Raw genomic sequence first — 22,500 nt, forward strand, 5'->3', positions numbered from 1 at the left:
CTTATATATGTATATGGTGATAGGCCATATGGTGATGTGGATCAGCTGAGGGTCAGCTGATGCGAGCTTGACTAACGTGACCTGCCAGAACTAACGCTACGCTTGATTATCATTTCCATCTTCATCCTCATCTGCATCTTCTTCCCTGCAGGATTCACTGTCACTTTGACCTCATCTTCCTCATCACAGTATAGCACCTCATCCTCACCCTCATCACCTGGCAGTTGTGCTTTATACCTTTTTTTAGGTGCTATAGAAAATGTGCAGATCATAATATGTGCAGATATAGTGTGAATATAAGTGCATTACAAAATCATGCAAAAATGCAAATATATTTAGGTAATTTTCACTCTTTTCCTTACAAATATAATATATTTGTATTCAACCTTTAGCCTGGTATGGACTTAAGCGACACAATTTTTTGTTATGTTCTCTGAAACATTTGATGATATATAATGTAAAGTTCTTGAAAATACTTCTTTACTGGTGAGTGGGTGATTAACTGGTTGCAAATGAGTGAAAAATGCACTTTTCACTGGGGAAAATGTGGAGCCATGTGACCTGTGCACATGTGCTGAAACAAAACACAAAATGTGGGTCATATGACCCCTTTTTTGCACTTTCATTGATTAGTATTTGAGTTCTTCTCCCCTGAGATAGGTTTGACCAATAAATGGGTGTCTCATTTTATTAAAAATAAACTAAAAGAGACTATGTTTTCTTGAGGCAACACTGTACCATATATGCTTAAAGTCCCAATGAAATAAAAATGGAAAATTGCAGTGTTAATAATTAGGCTATTAATAATTTACACATTTACGGCTGCAGTGAGGGGAGTACAATAAGGACCCTGGCTCACTGCTCTTTGGGACACAGATGACTCTATTTCTGCCGACGTGACAACGTTCTCATTGTACAACATAACTGGTATTTATGAACAACAGCTGAACTGATATCTTTCTGACAAAACTTGTATGTTATTATTATGATAAATATTTAGCTTATTACATGCAGCATTTCATAATTAAATTATAAATGTTAGCAACATTATGTTCATTACCTATGTATGTTTATGCTGAAATATAATAAAATAATATTAAAAACATCTATTGCATTATGTTGTGAGTTTATGTTTCGCTTATATATATATATAGTCCAACATGCCTAGCTTGACCACCAAGTCCCATCCATGTTTGGGCCTTTACGTTACTCTCTTATTTATTTATTGATTTATTCATTTTAATTAGAATGTATAAAATTCGTACAAACATACAACTCACAACAGATGAAATGAAAATATATAACATACGGATATATGTAGGTAAAAACAATTTATGCCAGGGGAAAAATTGCAAGAATTAAATAAATTAAAGTCTTAAAAAAAAATTGGGGGGGGGGGGAAGAAAAAAAAAAGAGGAAAAATGGCATTGTTTCAAACAACCTTGAAATGAAGAGACATCCATCCAAAATATTCTTGAATATTGGCTAAACATTGAAAGAAAATATGTATCACATAATTTTTTATTTTATTTTTTCAGTGAAACGTTCAAAATAACTCCTTAACAAGGTAAAGTCTGTGTAATGTTTTAAAGGATACCTCTCTAACTTTATTAGGGTATAAATAACGTATATTTGACAATATTTTTTTCCAATTCTTGTTTTCATTTATGACCAAAATACTGTTGAACATGTCACACATAACTCTTCTTTACTTATTCTCTCCCTGTGTGGTATACAGTATCATCCGTATTACCTTATAAAAAAGTCTTTATCATCATCATCATCATCATCATCATCTGTGCAATGAAATAGCGCCCCGCAGTGGTCGGTTCCTGAAGCGCAGGGAATTGGATCAGACAACAACACACAGCTTTACCAAGTGCTTCTTTTAAGCAATCCATCAGTTTACTCTGGAATACAGTGACATAAAAAGATCTGATTATATTGCCTCAAAGTTAAACACAAAAGATGTGATGAAGAGACGCGACTGATTAAATCAATTATGCAAATGAAAGGCGTCATTAGAGGCTCATGCAAGTCCAACTCAGCGTTCACAAACACTGTAACACAGCTTGCTTGTACAGGATCTGGGATGTCTGCAAGAGCGGTTTTCAGAGGGATAAAATACCTACAGGTTTTCACATGCTGGTTACAGGTAAGTAAAATACAATAAAAACTACTTAATAATAACAGTAACACAAAGAAAGAGTGTAACCGTATGCACTGGTGGTCACAGTATAGTGTAGTATCAGTCAAAGATGCTTCAAACAAACATCAAACTTACTTTATATTTCTTTATTATTATTAAATTAGAATATAAAAGACGTTGATAATGACTTGTTTTTATTTGTTCAGTTGGTAGAGGAGATATTTCTACTGGTCTCCTCTCTGAAGGCAGCAGAGGAGAATCACAGGATGATGAACAGACAGACTCAGTCAGTAAGTGATCACTTTTTCCTCCAGTTGTTGTTGTTTTGGGATCAACAAATGCTTTGACTAGTATCAGAAATATCTTTTGCAAGTATTTCACCCCTGGAATAGTGGCATGTTATTCATCTTTCACCTTTCTGAGGGCCTATTTATTTCCTAACCATTATACACACAGCATTTGTGTTAAATACTTCAGCTGGAGTGGTCGAGAATAAAAAATCCCACTGTCTTAATTATAATATCAAATCAACACCAAATACAGAAGTAGCTGTAAGTAATGTTCAAGCTATTATGAAACACCGCTAGAAAACATCTTAAATAATTGGCCAGCTGCCACTTCCATAGCATTACATTTGAATTGTTGTAAGTTTTGCAGATGTTTCCTGTGTGTTCAGTGTTTTCAGAGCAGATTTTATCATATTTGTATTCTATTTTTTGCATCATAAACTACTTCCCTATTGAACTGTCAGCTGTTCCTAAGCTCTGCTGAAGATTATTTCACATAATACTCAGCAGAATGTGTATCTGTGAGTGTGATTATTGCTTATCTGTTTAAACACTGTTAGCTAAATTTGGAAACCTTCTTCTAGAAACTTCCACAAAGAACAAACTAAATAATGTGGGTTTTTTTGTTTGTTTTTTAGGGTTTAGGTTATCTGGACCTCTTGTCTTGTCACAATATTTCCGAATTTAAATAAATGTTTACTCAAGATGTACAAAAAAGTTTTTAAAACTTAAGAAATGTGCATTATAAACCAGCAAAGGTGTAGATTTTAGAAATGCCACTATGTTGTGGTATAACAAGTCAGAATCAGTATCAGCTGCTAAACTTGGGGTATGTTTACACAATAATGATGTACTAAAAAGTTTTTTCTTTGCGTTTTTTTGCGTACAGACAACAACATTGTCAAAAACGATCCCCGTTCACACGGATCTGCGAAAATGATTAAAAATGTGTATTATTCTTCCAGGCCAGTTGGTGAAACTCTACGCACCTACAGACTGAACACGTAAAACACATGCGCATGACGTCACTGTTTTCACAAATTCGCGTTTTTGTAGTTTACACGGAGACGACAATAGTAGCCTATCGTTTTCAAAAAAGGTTGCGTTTTCAGGCCCCTAAAATGCTGTTGTCGTGTAAATGAAAGGCCAAAACACATAAAATTATCTGTTTTTAGTTGAAAATGGTGTCGTGTAAACAAGCCCTAAAGTCATGATGAAACCAATCTTTTCTTCCATGTTGTGACGTACATCCAAGTTAAACGGATTATCGAGAAAAAAATAATAAGAACGTATAGGGCAGTGATTTGGTTCTTAATCATCAGTTGGGGAAGATCCAGTTATGACATTTTAACTAAAAATTTACGAGAACAAAAAAAGATTTTAAAAATGAAATTGAAACTTGAATTGTACATAATAAGATCTAGATATGCATTTAGAAAATAGATTTGAGTCTTTTTAATTTATTACCATTCGTAATCAGCTTTTCTGCAGTTCACTTAAATAGTCCTGCGGCGTGACATGAATTTTTAAAAAGTCTGAATATTCCATGATGTAGGCTCTCAATGAATATGAACTCATAAAATATGAATGCATAATAACTAAACAGATGTTTTCAAATGTGATAGACTGCTTTGCACGTCATATCAGCTATCTGATTAGGGTAGTTTCAAATGATCTTCAGAAGCCTTGTGGTAAGTCTCCATACACTGTACATAGCTATATATAGCATATATATGTGAATGCGTTTTGAAAGTGAGAGAGAGGAAGGATCTCAGCATTAGTGTGTGTGTGTGTGTACTTGAACTCTCTTACTGGCATGTGTGTGTTAGTACAGGGAAGTGAAGGCTGTGTTATTAGTGCTGTCTCTCGGAGCTGTGGGCGCTGATGGCTGAGCTCACTGTTTAATTTACAGTCTTTCTTTCTCTTTGTTCTTTCAGTACCCTCTTCAAGACTTTGCTGCCGAGAAGCCTCAAGGTAAGCAGGAAGAAGTGTAACACACGATTATTATTGTCAAGATAAGTTATAGATGTTTTAAACTTGCTGAAGGAGTAAAATGTTCCTGTTTTTGCCAGTACACAATGTACAAAGATAAATTTGAATTCTGTTAACGTAATCATGACCTTTTTGACTGCATCATGCACTATTATCTTTGCTATTGATGTTCCAAAGTACTGTTGAGTGGTGAACCCAGTGAGAACGGCACTGTTGTTGTCTTATTGTCATGTGTTGGTTTGTTGTTTGTGATAGGAGATGGTGTGATGAGCCGCAGAAGGGTCTCGGTGAAAGACCTGGGCCAGGGTGACTGTCAGGGCTGGTTGTACAAAAGGAAAGAAAGCAAAGGGCTCTTGGGCTGGAGATGGAAAAAGTTTTGGTTTGTGCTCAAGAAATGTTCGCTCTACTGGTACACATCTGACACGGTAAGTCGTGTGTGGTTTTCCCTTGATAATGCGTGGCGTCTCTACTGAAAATGTGAACAAGTGTGTTTATGTGTTGAAAGATCATTTATTATCTAATTTTGGAAATGATAAGCCATAAGCTAACTCTGAGGTTAGTGTTAGCATCACTATAAATGTTCTCTGTCAGCTGGGTTGTGTGGGTTTGAACCAGAGTTTAATGATTTGCTCTGGAGCGTGTGCACCTAAGTGTGGTGAACAGCCAATCACACCAGCAGTTTGATTCATTTCTCATTAAGAGTCTGGACTGTTAACTTGTTACTTGCGAAATATGAAATTTTAGAACATTTTACTGTTCCAATCATTTTAATAGGGGACAATGTATATATACTGCCCTAATGGAATCCAAGTTTGTATAATATTTTACTGTACCAATGTTTTTTCATTAACCATTAAACTTGGCATATGACAATGCACACTTTTTCTCGGTCACCACAGAATTAAATTCATTAAAGGCACACTATGCAAGATTTGTACCTTAATATAAAAGCTTTGAAATCATTTCGATGGTAAACGAACTCGTAGTAGGGCGAATCATCCCGATAGCAAAGCGGGGGTGGGACGCCACTGGCAAAACCAGCAATGCAAGTTTGAGAGGTGGCGACCCGACAAATCTCGTGAGAATCACGACTTGCTTTACGGCACGATGTCATATACATCAACAACATATGAAGCAGCCTCTATGGAAGACACTAGCACGCATTTCAGACGTGAATCATGGCAGAGTCGACAAGAAAACGAAGAAAGCGTGGTCGGAAGAGTGTAGAGACGGCTCTGCGTGAGTAGTATTTACTACAGAATCGTTAAATACAAGTACTCCACAGCGACTCTAGGGGTCACTGTTTGAGAAAAAAGGAAACTGCATAGTGTGCCTTTAAAGTGACAAGGCCTTAAAATATGACGCCCTGCCCTAACGAAAGTCAAATTTGTAGCAGTTTTTGCTGTATCAGCCCTTTTTATGGACCCTTGAACTTGTCAAATAGGACAATGCACAGCTGCGCCATCAGCCTATTTCACGGCGCAGTTTCTCGTCCGTCATGGAGAATGATAATAGAGGTATATTAGTCCCTAACTAAAGCCAAATTTTGAGCAAATAGATCTTTATCAATTTCTGCGCATCCATACTCTCATTTTAGTAAAATGGCAGTGACGCACAAAGGAAATATGTAATAGATAGGATACAAAATGGAAATTGTAACGCAAGCACAAATAAATCCTGTGCGTATGTGAAAAGTTTCTCGTGCAATAGTTTCTTGTGAACACGTGAAAGTCTGTATATTTTTTTTATTTTTGCAAAGGTCCCTTTAGGGGCTCTGTAAAAAGGACTATGTCTTACAGTTTTTACCGAATACGCAGTTGTTTTTTAGCGGTCATTTAGTGAAAAAGGAACAAGGAGCCATTTTGAAATCGTATAGAAAAAACTGACTGGCAGTCTGTGACATCATCAAAAGGCACCCCGAATGTTTTTGTCATTCAGTGCAATGCAAATGATCTGTTATAGGCTACCACAGTTTCATCCATTACACTGAATGACAGTATCACTGTCTAGATAAAATTTAAGCATCTTATTTATATTACAGATAAATAGCACTGACAAATGTGTAAAATTGTAATAAATATTACTATTTTAGTGCATTTTTATTTTCTTTTATTTGTGTTATTAATTTATTTTAGATGCCCATGAACAGAGAGCGTTGCTAGGCACTGTAAAATGCCAAAAAGTAAATGCAAATCAAGCAGCTTAAGGGCTCTAAAGATTTTTAGAACTATATCTTTAGCGTTTATAGTAGTGCTGGGAAAAAATTAATCGCGATTGATCGCATCCAAAATAAAAGTTTGTGTTTGCATAATATATATGTGTGTACTGTGTATAATTATTTTGTATATATAAATACACACATATGCATGTATATATTTAAGATTTTTATTTATTTATACAGTGCAATGCATAAGTGAATACACCCATGCTAAAGTTGACTAAAAAGAGGAATAAAAAATCATATTTTGGAAATTGAACTTAATGCCTTAATTTAAAAAATTAGGAAAAATCCAACCTTTAAGGACACCAATTTTCTTTGTGAATGAATAATGTATCGTAAATAAATAAATGTTCTTCCTTAAAATACATGGTGCATAAGTGAGTACACCCCTATGTTAAATTCCCATAGAGGCAGGCAGATTTTTATTTTTAAGTATTTAAAAAAAAACAAAATTTAGGATACTATGCATCCTGATAAAGTTCCCTTGGCCTTTGGAATTAAAATAGCCCCACATCATCACATAGCCTTCACCATACCTAGATATTGGCATGATTTTATTTCAGTTAGCCTAAAAGCTAGTTTGATTTGCATTGAGAGATGATCTTATGGAAAGTACCCCATGCCAATCTCTAGGTATGGTGAAGGCTATGTGATGATGTGGGGCTATTTTAATTCCAAAGGCCAAGGGAACTTTATCAGGATGCATAGTATCCTAAAAAAAAAATTTAAAAAATACTTAAAAATAAAAATCTGCCTGCCTCTATGGGAATTTAACATAGGGGTGTACTCACTTATGCACCATGTATTTTAAGGAAGAACATTTATTTATTTACGATACATTATTCATTCACAAAGAAAATTGGTGTCCTTAAAGGTTGGATTTTTCCTAATTTTTTAAATTAAGGCATTAAGTTCAATTTCCAAAATATGATTTTTTATTCCTCTTTTTAGTCAACTTTAGCATGGGTGTATTCACTTATGCATTGCACTGTATATAAATTATTTATATTTATATATAATATAAATTATGTATAAATGTATATACAGAATATACATGCAAATATTTCTTAAATAAATACATGCATATGTGTGTATTTATATATACAAAATAATTATACACAGCACACACACATATATTATGCAAACACAAACTTTTATTTTGGATGCGATTAATTTTTTCCCAGCACTAGTTTATAGTTATCGTTCGTACTTGGTGTGAACGGGCCTTTAGCAAGCAAATGAGAAAGGGAGTGAGGATTGCAGAATAATGGTCAGAATAATAGCTTAACAATATTTCTGAACCGAGTTCCCCCTCACTACAGAATGTCACAAGTTCAAGAGAGGCCATTGAGGGGATTCTCCACACAAAATACCCATACTATTAATGTCATTGTCAAATTTTTTAAAAAAATGTTTAAATAGGGTCTTTTAATATTAGCATATCTTGTTTTAAATATGCCTGATAAGACATATTTAATATTTTTCTGTCTAAAAAAAGAATTCTAAAAATTCTTGCACTGTGAAGTGCTCAACTTTAGAGCAACATTGGGGTGACCTGTCAGAGAAATGTTTTTTTCAGCTCACAGCTCACAATTTTGTTTTGCGATCTTTTACCCAAAATAAAAACTGCTCCAGAGCAAGGCTACATTTCTAAGCATAGCTATCTTAAGTAGATTGTATAGACCATTGGTGCCAGTGGTTTCTACGATGTACTTGGTTTTACGATGCTTTTAGAAAGCGCTGCCCTTTTCTAGAGATAAATGATCTCCATTTCCTTTCAGGCAGAGAAGGCCGAAGGCTACATCAGTATGAGGGACTTCATCGTAGAACAGGCTACCGAATGCAAGAAGAAGTTGTGAGTTTGTCTTCCTTATTTAGATTTTTGACTGCTTGTGGTTTGTAAAAACCCTGACCTAGTAACACGAAATGCCTATTTGCATCGTATCAATGCATCTTATCTGTCTTTCTGAAATTACTGCATGTTGGATGGTTAGTGTAGTTTGCTTATACTTGGCAACATATAATACTTGGTCAAATCCCTAACCAAAAGTATTACTCTGATGTGAAACTCACCCCTTTGCAAATTAATTATACCTTAAAATATGTGGCTTGTTAACCCTTTAGAACCTGAAGCTAAAATAGGTGTTTTTCACATATTTAGATTTTTTGACTGTACAATTCTAAAACAGTGTGCTGTCTTAATGTGCTGTCTTAATCTTTTTCAGAAAAAGCTTTCAACAAATTACAGTTATTGACTATTATTGTGTGTGGTGAGTTTGTAAATAGAATTTAAATAGACAAAAATAAAAAAAACGAGAATAAATTTACTGATTTTTATTTAGAAAAAAAAAAAAAAATCATGAACGAAAGAAACTAACTATAATTCATATATACAAGTCTTTTTTGTGACATTGGGTTGCACAGTTTTCATTTAGGACACTTTTTTTCATACACGCACACATACAAATGCACGCATTCATAGACATGCACACATACACATGCACTCACTACATGCTTAGATACGTGAAAGAGTAACGGCCATCCGCTTCCCAAGTTTCATTAAAAATCATTCCAATCCCCTCTTCTGATGTCTAACACTTCTTTCGCCATGTATTTGTTCGTTTCTTTTATTATTTTATGCAATTCAAATGCGCTTAGTATCTCTCTGTTCAAATCCTTCCTTCCCGCGCTGCTGTCATTTGCAGACGGAAAGCATGACATTACCGTAATAAGCCGTATATTGCCGAAAAGCACATGTTGTCTACTGTCAGGGGCATGTTGTCTACTGTCATGGTTTTGATAGTGCAAACGGTTGAAGAGTTACGTTAAAATGAATACAGCTTGCTGGTATGTGTCGGCAACGACACAGCCGGTTCTAAAGGGTTAAGGAGAGGCGTATTACAATTTTTTGGGGGGATTTATGATTTTCACCTGGAGATGACAAAATGAACAGAAATATTCCCAGAAAGGGACCAGAATATCATAGAGAGATGAGGAGCTGTTTTCACCTGGGCAAGTAAGCAGTCTCCTACCAGCAATATAGCAATGCCATAAGAACCACCTAGCGACGCCTTAACAACGACCCAGAGTACTGTAGCAGCATTAGAAATACATTTAAAAAATACAAACACCACCTTTGGAACCACCTAGCAACGCCTTAACAATGACCCAGAATAACGTATCAGCATTAGAAACACATTTAAAAATACTCACACCACCTTTGGAACCACCTAGCAACGCCTTAACAACGACCCAGAATACTGTAGCAGCTTTAACAACACATTTAAAAACACTCAGACCACATTTAGAACCACCTAGCAATGCCTTAACAACGACCCAGAATACTGTAGCAGCTTTAACAACACATTTAAAAACATTCACACCACCTTAGGAACCACCTAGCAACCACATGCAACTCCCAATCAGCTTCATAGACAATCCTTGTCATCCACACAGAACATCTTAGCAACCTCCCAGAACATCCTAGCAACATCCTACACCCCATCGAGAACACACTCGAAATGGACTATCAAACCTCGCACATCCTAGCTATAGCATAACAAAACCCTAGAAACCTCCTGCAACACCCAAACAACTTCATACGAACTCCTTGGCATCCACACTGAACGTCTTTACAACTGTATAGCAACCAGCCAAAACACCCTAGCAATGATCTATGAAACCATGAAGCAACTGCATGGCAACACCATAACAACCGATACATTAGCGATACAAGTGCCTCATTACCAACTGGGCCACTTTACGCAAGCTGTTCTTCATAAAGACAATCTGTGAATACTTGAGAACAAGTTGATTGTGCGTTTGTAACCATAATCGTATGCATGTATGAATATCTCGATCTACAATAAACTTCAGCTGGTGATTTTGCTACAGTAAAACAATACAACCAGATGAATTTACTATGGTTTTAAAACCTGTAATGTTGAGTTAAAACACAAACCAACACATTCTCTGTGAAACCTGTGAAAGGTTATCCCATTTCTTCAGGACTTTCTTCTAGTGTTGTGGCATCTTGACGACTGCATCTGAAATGTTGATGGTTCCAAGATGGTGGACACGTCGACATGTCTGGAGAGGTCGAATGCGGAGTCTATGTGTACATATTATGTTAGTAATTGTCATAGAAAGCACCCCGAGCAAACTAGCAGCCATAGCAATGCACTAAAAGCACTACTTAGGGACTGCATCGGAACCTAGCAAAACACTAGTGACAGCAAAGAAACACCCTGGCAACTACTCAGAACATCATAGTTAAAATAGTTCTGAGGTTGTCATTTGACTTTTGCATTTAGAACATGTGGTGTGAAGTCTCAACCTCCAAATCAGATTTTTTTTTTTTTTTAAAGCACTGGAAGGGTGTCATCTGTACCCCACTTAATGTGCGCTCACAGCAGACAGTTTCCTGTGTTATAAATATGTGGTATGAACCGCTGTGTTTAGACTTCCTTCTTAAAGGCATACAGTGATGGTGCTTTACTTTGATGACAATAATTGGATGTAGATAAGACAGAAGACAAACTTTGGTGTCAAATACATGTTTGTTTTTTGTAATGCTTCCACTACGTCATGTAACCACACAATCCCCAAATATATCATCCTTGAGAACTGCTGGGGTTGTGTATGTTTTTATTTGTGTTCACTTATTTCTTCTTTTCCAGTGCAATGAAAACAAGCCACCTCCACATGGTGACACTCTACTTTGCAGCTGAAAACTTGAAAGACATGAACAAGTGAGTGACTTTTTGTTCTTTTGGTGACATGTTTGCACTGCAGTGTGACAGGCTGCATTGACACCTAGCTGTGGCCAAATCTCTCTGCTGCACACTATGCAGTTGAGCATGTTTGATGAAGATTTGCAAAGACAGGGTTTTGCAGACCTCCAGTGCTAAAAATACAGTGTGGACTCCTCAACTGAGCTTTATCTGATATCATGTGTCCAAAGTTATGCACACTATTTGAAGTATTTTATCAAATATTACACTTAAGGCGAGACACGGCAGGCAAAATCAATAACATGTCTTCTTTCAGACTTGTGGTGGAAAAAAAGTCTGAAACACTTCAGTAGCACCTATACACACCAAACTTTCCAGTCTTGTACCTAGTTATATTATGAAGACATTTACCGAGGGATTTGTAAATATATTATTCCTAGCCTGATTTATATAACATTTTATTCCAAAAAACATGGTGAAAATCAATTTTTTAAGGCTATTGACAGTATATTCTTATTTACAGGATAACAAAAGTAGATATCCATAAATCCCTCTGTAATTTTTTTCCCATCTAATATGTGAACACAATGAAAAAAGAATTTTGAACCTGGCTTTATCCAATACTAGTTTGCAAATTAGCGCATATTTAATTAGATAATGCATAATTTGCATATTTAAACATTAAATTACAGAAAACTTGTAATCATTTTTTTTTCTCATCTTAATGTAGGTAATCAACTGGGAAAGTTTCATGGTGATATCTGCTAGTTAAAAATGTTACCCTATTCACCTATAGTGTCTCGCCTTAAGGGTGCTTTCACACTTGGTTGGATTGCATTCAATTTGATTGCGGAAAACTGCATTTACAAGTGCTAGTGTGAAAACATCCTAATAGAGCTTTCCACAGAGACTCGAGTTTCCACAGACTTAAGAAACAAACGATGATGTAACGGGTTTCTTTGCTACGTGTTGTTTATCGGACTACGTAACCAGTTCAAAAACCAACATGGCCCATGAGGGTGTTTGTGTACATCTGTTGCTTATGTTTTAGAGAACGTACTTGAATATAATCCTGTGTTGAGCTCTCTAGTTTGTCTTGGATCTCCGGTGAAGACCAAATTAGACTGTTGAGGGCATGTTTCCTCCATACGCCACTGCTGAACAAAAATGTTGTCTTTTTCCGATAAAGTTGAAACTCGCAAGAGATGTTAGCACAGTAGCTACACTGTAAAAAAAACAATTGTTGGTTTAACTTAAAATAAGTTGCATGGTTGCCTTACAATTTTGAGTTCATTGAAAAAAATTGAGTTAATATTTTGAGTTTCTGTTGATTAAACCAATCTCTTTCATTGTATTATGTTATCTGAACTACATTAATTATCTAAGTTGATTTGACAAAAGAAAAATAAGTTCTGATAACATATCATGAAAATATTTTTTTTACAGTGTAGAAACCAAAACAGTTTAGAAAACTTTGTGAGACGCTACATTTCTCCGCCCCTGAACCGCCCCCATCCCCTACATCACTAGTTCTAGGGTTCCAATGCAGCTTGAATAAAGTTTTTAGGGCTGGGGTGGAACCGAATTATTTTTTTATTTTATTTTTTTGCAGTGGAAATGCACGGATCAGTTTGAAAACGGACACAGGCCGGGAACCAATTTCTTAAAAAAAAAAAATGACCACAGACTTTTGAAAGATAGTGTGTGTAAATATTAAAGAAATTCTCTCCCAGATAATGCTGTAAACTATACTGAGGACCTTCTAACTTGCAACATTCCAAAAATATAATTTTTAATAAATACAGTGACTGCACTAGTCGTGATTCTTCCAAATTAGAGATGCAATGATCGACCGGCCACGGACCGGACGATTTTCCGCATGATTGGCTTGACTGGTAACCGGACGGTCAGTCTCACGTCTTTCCGATTCCGAGCCAGTCCGTTTTGTTGCCAGCGGCAAAGGGAATAACGTCAGATGCTCGTTCTCGCTCTCTCTTCTCTTCGACGGCGAAGTGACACACACCTGCCTCCTCTCACTCACTCGTCTCATTCGCTCCGGGTTCAATAGTGCTTGTATTGCGCATAATGTCACTAATTCTCACAGGTTTCACGCTCACACCAAAAGCGCACACACCCGTGATCTATATGAGCTCACAAGCCGCCTCAGTCTCAAGCCGCTTGAGTCGCAAGTACCAAAATGAGTGGCTTACTGCGCTTAAGCGGTCAAAATGCACATCTTGGCGAGTATTCAGTTAAACACAGTTGTGTAACAGTATATTGGATCTGTGCATAAACTCTTAAAGTGACAGCAGTCTAATAAACCTGCTGCTCATGTTAAAGAACAAAAGACAAAGAGAAAATCACTTGAATCTCTTGACTGAGTAACTTTTGTCACTAATTGTAAGCATTAATCTGCATTTAGTTTTTACATTGAAGACTATTCAGTGTTATTTTACATTTGATTACTTTAAATTCTGTAGTATTACCTGAATATACCATATACCCACCTGAAAAACTTAAAGCTGTGTTTATTTAATATCACTCTTTATTCTATTCTATTGGATCTTGTTTTTGTTTTTTTTGTTTTTTAATGAAAATAAAATGTTGCATTGATGAAAAGTAGATTTCTGTTTGTATCAGCTGTCAATTATAGTTCTTTGAAAGAAAATCTGTATCGGCAGGTCACACTTACAAAAAAAGAAACGGAAATTCGGAATCAACCAAGAAAATTGCAATCGGTGCATATCTATTCAAAATATCTCCTTTTATGTTGCATGGAAGGAAAAAAAACATTTGGGTTTTGAACAAAGTGTGAGTAAATGTTGACAGAAATATCTTTTTTTTTTTGGTTCTTGTAAAACTTTCCTGTAAGGGTTTGTTGAAACATACATAAACCTGTGAGTGGAAAACATTGAGAGAAAACTGTGGGTGTGCTGCTATTAAACTGTGGGCAGAGGACATACATAATGATCCATTACAATCATTCCACCGATCTGATAAGTGTAGGTTTACTGTAATTAATGTTTTGTTATTTTTAAACCTAGATGGCTGGCTAAACTCACCCAGGCTTCAAATGAACCTGAGCCCACAGACTCAACAAACGGAGGTAAAGATTCACACACATGCTAACGGAAGCCTAGTTAACACTGAGTGTCTATTCAGTCCACATCTTCCAGCAAACCTAACCTGACATTTTAGTGGCTGATTTGTCATATTGAGACTGTGATTGTGTGAATATAGAGTGCTACAGTGAGGAGAGCGATGATGATGATGAAGCTGAGGTGTCTGTGGAGGACACAGATCAGCTCACCCCCGGCTCTCTGCGTGTGAGTAACCACACTTTATCCAGACATGCTAATATTAATAGCTTGCTTACCGTAATAAACACCAGCATTCATTCAACACCTCTATTAATTTCGATTTATATGTGTTATGAATGTGAAAATGGGAAATGACGAAACAATGACGCAATGGTGAATTTCCACATGTACTTCCATTCAAAAAATTAGGGTCCGATTTTTATTTTTTTTATTCAGAAAGAACACATTAAATTCATCAAAAGTGACAGTAAAGACATTTATAATGTTGCTAAAGATTTATATTTCTAATAGTGCTTCCAAAATAAAAGTTTGTTTACATAATATGTGTGTGTATACTGTGTATAATTATTTTGTATATTTAAATACACACACATGCATGTATATATTTAAAAAAAAGAATATATAAAATATTTATATTTATATTTATTTACAATATTACATGCACATTTTCTTTTTAAATATATACATGCATATGTGTGTATTTATATATACAACATAATTCTACACAGTACACACACACATTATGTAAACACAAAATATTATTTTGGATGCGATTAATCGTTTCCCAGCACTAATTTCTAATTAATGCTGTTCTTTTGATCTCTCTATTCATTGAAGAATCCTGAAAAAATAAATAAAAATGAATCATGGTTTCCACAAACATATTAAGCAGCATGAATCATTGATAACAATAATAAATGTTTCTTGATTATATTAACAAATCAGCATATTAGAATGATTTCTGAAGGATCATGTGACCCCGAAGTCTGGAGTAATGATGCTGAAAATTCAGCTTTGCCATAAGAGGAATAAATTATATTTTAAAAATATTAAAATGGAAAATAAGTTTTTTTAAAATTGCAATATTTCTCATTATTACTGTATTTTGATCAAGTAAAAGCAGCCTTGGTGAGCAGAAGAGAAAAATATTCAAAAATCTTACTTACCCAAACTTTTGGATGGCATCTAAGAAAAAAAAAATCTCTCTCTCTCTCTCTCTCTCTCTCTCTCTCTCTCTCTCTCTCTCTCTCTATTTTAAAACAGAAACTTGTGTGACAAATATATATATATATATGGGCGTTTCTTCAACTAGGGGCACTTTTAGGCTTGTGAAGTTGAATAAAAAAAACTTGTTCAAAAGTCACATAACACAGTCTCATAAGATTAAATAATTTGTCTAGTTTTAAGGTCTGTAAGAGGACAAACTTAGATTACAAGAGAAATTGTTAATATTTTAAATTTTTTCCGACCTGCAATGAACAAATGTCATTTCCACCACATCTCTATATACAGCTGTTATTTAAAAACAGAATAACTTATGCCACTCAAAAATTGTCTAAGATCATTTTTGTAACTAGTTTTATCAGTTTTTCCACAATGTACAATAATTAAACATTTGTCAATGAGATAAATTAACTGCCCTAAGGACCAAATGGTGAACTGTACACCTGTCACACTCTGAAATTTAATATTGGTTTGGGCAAGAGCTTATTAGAAAATAAATAACTTGAATTTTTATATTAAGTAGAGCATGATCTCGTAAATTGTGGATACATTTTTAATGTGTGATGAGAACTTTTTAAATGTTTTTAAAAAATGTGTGTGGTGATGGAAATTACAGGGTGGTGGTGGAAATGACAATGAATTAACGTGAATGTAGAGAAACAGTAATATTTAGAGAAATATTTATTTGAAAAATAAATTTCACAATTCAATCTACTCTTGCAATCTATATAAATTGTACTTTGTAATCATAAATGTCATTTCCACCACATGCTGTCATTTCCACCACAGAAGGCAGTGTGGTGGAAATGACATTTCTGTAGTTTTTTGTGAAAAAATGGAAGATAGCTTCACTGATCAGCTTTGAATTAATACTCAGCATTTCATGCATGCAAAATACTCTTATTTAACTTAATTTTTTTTTTACTTTTTAAAAACACCCTTGAAGGTACAGCATGTTTCCACCACATGCTGTCATTTCCACCACAGAGGGCAGTGTGGTGGAAATGACATTTCTGTAGTTTTTTGTGAAAAAATGGAAGATAGCTTCACTGATTAGCTTTGAATTAATACTTAGCATTTCATGTATGTAAAATACTCTTATTTAACTTAAAATTTTTAACTTTTTAAAAACACCCTTGAAGGTACAGCATGTTTGGAAATGACGTAGAATAAATATATTAACTGATCAAGCAATATTTACCTTGATTTTTCTTATTTTGTTCTTGATGAAAATTTAAAATTGCCTCCATGTCCAACATGTGCTCTGATGTCTCTGAACATTTCCATAGAAACCACCTAAACAATCTTTCACACAAACTTTTTAAAGGGACATTACAGTGTTGTGGTGGAAATGACACCAATTCTGTGCGACAGCTATATTTTGTATAAAAAGTAATATTGATGGTGGTCTCACATTAAATACTATAATGTATTTTAATTATTTTACTAGTGCTTAATTTAGGTATATTAATAGTTACCAGATAAGTCATACTTTTAAACTGTATTTTCATTGTTGAAGTTAAAAAGTCTGGGTGTGCGACAAGGATAAAACAGTGATTTTGACACCTATAAGGAGGTTGAAAAGTATGAAAAAATCATAATAGAAAGGTAGTAAAAAGTTTTTAAGGAGGTTTTATTGTTAGTTTGAAAAAGAAATAGGATTTTGTCCAAAATTGTATGTATTTTTAAAAATATGACCAAAGTACATAAAAGTGCCCATAGTCTAAGAATCACCCATATATACATATTTGTCATACAAGTTTCTGTTTTCTGTGTGAGGTTTTGAAAGATTGCTGTTATATTTGAGGTCTATCTGTGTGTGTGTGTCTCTTAGGGTTGTCTCCTGCCCCCCCGCTCCTCTTCCTCTCCATGTCACCGCACAGAGACTCAGAGCGCAGACAGCGAGTCGTGGCACGAGATCAGCTCAGAGGACGACCCCATCCTCAAAATACAGGAGTTCAAAGGAAATGACAGTGAGTGAGCGCTGGAAAGAGATGTTTTATCCTTATAAGTGCAAATCCAAATTAAAAACGGTTTAAAGAGATCATAATTTACCCACCTTCATGTTGTTACAACCAGTCATCAGCCAATCATAACAGTGGCCGTTTACTGACCAGCATTAAAGAAGCTGTGCCTTAAAAACAGATCATTTCAGACAGAGGGTCAGAATGAGGGTTGAAAATAATTTGTGCAAAAAACTTGATTAATATTATAAGTGAACCTCAAAGAACATAGTAAATAAAATAAATAAAAAATCCATGTCATGACCCTTTAAAAATACCAAGAATTTCACAACTTTTTTTTTACTAAAATGTGCCAAGTATAAATTAGATTCAAACTTATGTGAATATGTCTGAACATAAGAAAATAGTAAAACCATAAAATAAAAAAACTAATTATAATTATTCTCAACTCTAAAACTATTTGTTTTTGTCAAGAAATTGTCTCTGTAAAATTATTATTGTGCCATAATTATATATATATATATATATATATATATATATATATATATATATATATATATATATATATATATATATATATATATATAATATTTTTTTTTTAATCCTTATCCAGTTATTGTGAACTCCTGGAAAAGTCATGGAAATCCATAGTTCAGAAAGCGTGGTAATCCTGTAAATAGTTTGGTATGTAATGCTCCTGTGACATTGTTTCATCAGGCGCCCCATCAGATGAGATGGAGATGTTGTATCTTCACCTCAAGCAAGCGAGTCTGTCGCCCACAGGAGCCCCGCAGCCGAGCACCAAACGTGACTTCAGGTCCTCCTTCATTAGGCGCTGCAGAGATGAGAGTGTTAATGACAAACTGCACCTCATTCGAGCTTTAAACAGCACTTTAAAGGTGAGATTTTGCTCGTTCAAATGTTTTACTGTTTGTCTCAATGGTAATGAATTTGCAGGAAACCTATAAACTGCTCAAATGATCTAGATTCAATCGACATAGAAACTATTTTTACTATTTTCCTTTATTAAGCCAGACAGTTTCTTTTCTTTCAAATTTTTTTTAAAACAGAAACTGCTAAATGCTTAATGCAAAATGCTTCTGAACACTAAAATCGAATGGATGTTAGATTCACCGGTTACTGTTAATATGGTAAAATTGTGACGTTTTAGTAACAATCATGACTTGTAGTTGTGAAGTATGTCATTTATGTTGGTGCAGTGCACCGTTGTGTCCTCTTTTCATCAGTACTGTTTTGTCTAATTATATATTTGACTTCCTCTATATACCAAGAGAAGGCTAGTTGACTTGCACATTCTGTAGTATAAATGCGTGTAGTCAGAGGCAGACGGTTGGCCTGTCCCAACACCCACACTTTCGCCACTCGAGAGCCCATGTACGCGACAGGAAGTGAGTGTGCAAGACCGTCCTAGGGCGAACAAAGTGCAGGACATTTAACAGACACTAAAACCACACTATCATGCTTCAGAGAGGTATTTGACGCCAAGCGTATCCCATCATTCATCACGATCAGGAACTTGCGTGCACTTATTTCCATTGTGAGTTAAATTAATTGGATATTAAATATAACTTTGTAGTAAAATGTAAAGTGTTTCGAAACTATTGTTTGCAGAGATGAGTATTGTGTAAAAAAAATTCTACTGATTTTTATCACTTAATTAGAAGCCGACACTTAACATTTCTCAAAATATAAATATGTATATTTTTTATTGTGAAATAATGACTAACATGTATTCTACATATAATGAACTGTTATTAATTGACAGTTCTGTTAAAAAAATTCTGTTTGAATTGTATAAAGGGTCGAAAACAAATATGAGTACAAAGAATATATATATACAAAGTATTAGGCACATGCACTAGATTTTATTTTTTATTTTTCTTTGACACGCCTATCTGTCATTGACCCTAGTCTACAGACACTAGATGGCAGTATTGATATAACAAACATAGCAGCTTCACTTTAACTTTGGGAAGTTATATTTAAAGTTTCAGAGAAGAAACCAACATTCTTTGCTTTATTTCAGGCTAAGGAGGCCGATCTGCAGGCCATAGAGCAGGTCTTGAGCGAACCGTCTCTGAGCGCTTGTAAATACAGACAGTGGCGAGATGCTAATGTGCTCCTGCTGCAAGAGATGGGAGAGAAACACGAGAGTCCCGTGGAGTCGCAGGCCCAGAAACCACTGGTTCAAACTCAGCCCCAACGCCTGTCGCTCTTCGGCCCGATCGCTGCGTTCCCTACCGTCCCCGTCTTAACGGAGACCAGCCTGTGAAGATGAGACGCTGGTTATAACCCCGAAAAGACCAACTCAACCAGATGTGTGCCTGTACGACACTGGTTTCCTGCTGGACACACATACAGCTCCTCTGAAACACTTCATTCAGATTCAGGCCTATAAAGGAAGAACGCTTAACTACATCATGAAACTGAGAAAAATGATGAGGAGTTACTGCGTTTCGCCTTTGTAGTTCAGAATCATTTTATCTGATGTATTGCTTGTCATTCAGTGTTTTGATAAAAGCGGGAGAACATGTTTGTAGACGTTCTGTAATGCTTTATTACAAATGTTTCAATTAAATGGTGTTTTTAATTTGGTTTTATTAATCACTCATGTCATGACATTGGTTGTCTGGATTGACCTTTTAATGCAGGCTATACATTTATTTTACCAAATTCACTCATACTGTACATGCACATCTCTTGTTCAGCCCTAATCACTCCATTACACACACACACACACAAACTTGTTTGTGCTTAATCTTTTTAGAAGTGCAGTCTTGTTTGCGTGTTTTTAACATGACAGTCTCTTTTAAGATGTACATATTTTAGCATTTTACAACTGTAATTTAATGTCTTAAGTATTGTACATTTTTGTAAATGTCATATGATTAATGTGTTATGATTAACTGTATAAATGTTTACTTGGTATTTTATAATTAATTAATGCTCAAAGAGTGCAAAAGGAAATAAAAATGGCTGTTTAATAGTTTCTTTCAAAATTGTGTTGTCTATTTGTGTGTATTTGAGAAATTGAGAGTCGTCATTATGTACTGGACCCAAAACGTAGACACTTTCTATTAGTCAAAATTGGTGAAATATGCGTATAGTTGATGCGATGACATGTGGTTCGTTTTGAGGGGAACTGACCAGAGGTGTAAAGGGTGCCTGGAAACCAGTCACTAATTCCAATGCGACTTGAGTAAAAGTCTAACCCTTGTTTTCAGACGAGGCTTAAGCCTAGTCCCAGACTAAAATGTTTTAACTGAAAGCAACTTTCACTGAAATATCTTAAAATGTCAGTGAAAAATAGCATGAATGTAGGTGCACTGCTCAGTGTTTATGTCTCTTCATTTACTTTTACAATATTTTAAGTAACTTTTTGAGGTGTGTATATTCTTGGACTTGCGATGGATAGGTACATTATGTGATTAAACCATACAAATGATAGGCTACTCATTTGTGCTTCTAAGATGATTCCGAGGAAAGTAATGGGTTTGGAACAACATTACGATGAGTAAATGATGACAGAATTTTCATTTTTGGTCCCTTTAACATCTTTAATTTAAATTAAAAGAAATGCGCGAAATGTCTTTCGAGGAATGACGCTCGACACAGCTGCGGTTCTCTATCATGCCATCTGTGAGGGACGAGTATATGAATGTATATATAAACAGAAACTTTTTAAGAAAAGTCCAGCAACCGATCACACTCGGCCATCTGCTGCTGCCAGCTTTTGTCCTTCAACACAAAGAGAGTTAATCCGGCTGCTGTCTTGACACTTATTTACATGAGAATAGAAGAGTCCGGGCACTTTCAGCTGAAGGCCTGTAGGGAGCACCATCGAGTAAAATGTCTAATTTGACAGATGAATGTCCTTATGCTACTAAATTTGCCTATAGTATGCACTGAAACAATGGCTGCGTCTCAAAAAGCTTAGACAGCTGATTTGTTGCCTCGCTGCCCTATCAGGCAAGGACTTTGCAGGCAGCATTTGCGCACCTCACTAAACTGATTTTGGACAGGCAGTGTAATGGTTTCATGATCTACAGTACAACAAAACAGAGATAACTTTGGTGATAAGCAAATATCAGATGAAGAAGGTATCTCAGTACTTGACTGGTGATGGGAAAGTACTTTTGGATACATAGTTAAGTAGTATGTCATTACTGTAACATGCTAAATTATGTTTTGATACCACACACCCTTTTTGTTATGTAGCGAGGACACTAGTTTTGTTTGCGTGTAAATGTTAGCATCTGGCTAATATATCCCTTATTTTCTTAACTTTCAAGTCTGTTACAAACAGCTGTGAAAGCATTTGACCTCAAATTCGTTTCCATTTTTCAAGTCTGTCACAAACTTTTTGGCTTTTGTTTTGGGTAATATTGGCCCAAACAGAGCCCGCCCACTTTGTAAGCAACCGTTGCGGGAGTATTTTTCCCATACAGATTTTACAAAAAGTCTTGAAAAATGTATAAACTTTGAACCAAGCCAACCAGCAAGAGGTGAATCATAACATTTCCACAACTTTTATTTGAAGCAAAAGTGTATTTGAAAATCAAGACAAAAGGACTGTGTATTTAAAGGATTATGCCCTTTTATGAAGTCTTGATTGTTAAAAAAAAAACATTATTTTTCACATATTTTACAATATTACAGCTCCTCTCTCCCCAGTTATGTTGAACGCAACGTTTTCAGGGGAGGGGCCTTCCGAAATACGAAATGTGTTGTGATTGGTCAGCTGACCCAGTGTGTTGTGATTGGCAGCGCTCAGCACGTACTCGGGAAATGTCCCTCCCCTTCATATC

At 35.4% G+C, this 22,500-nt stretch overlaps 1 protein-coding gene across 1 annotated transcript; it reads left to right on the plus strand.

Moving 5' to 3' along the window:
* The first annotated feature begins 4,263 nt into the window (after positions 1 to 4,263).
* ipcef1 (interaction protein for cytohesin exchange factors 1) lies at positions 4,264 to 20,691 on the plus strand. The gene is made up of 9 exons (XM_084091236.1): positions 4,264 to 4,410; positions 4,684 to 4,853; positions 8,431 to 8,504; positions 11,329 to 11,400; positions 14,427 to 14,488; positions 14,623 to 14,708; positions 17,542 to 17,680; positions 18,389 to 18,570; positions 19,719 to 20,691. Exons 2-9 carry the CDS (start codon positions 4,695 to 4,697, stop codon positions 19,962 to 19,964), a joined length of 1,020 nt encoding a protein of 339 aa, XP_083947362.1. The 5' UTR covers positions 4,264 to 4,410; positions 4,684 to 4,694; the 3' UTR covers positions 19,965 to 20,691.
* The last annotated feature ends 1,809 nt before the right edge of the window (positions 20,692 to 22,500 follow it).

This window comes from Abramis brama, assembly GCF_963993115.1.
Source record: "Abramis brama genome assembly, chromosome: 18".
In the NCBI taxonomy this organism is placed as follows: domain Eukaryota; kingdom Metazoa; phylum Chordata; class Actinopteri; order Cypriniformes; family Leuciscidae; genus Abramis; species Abramis brama.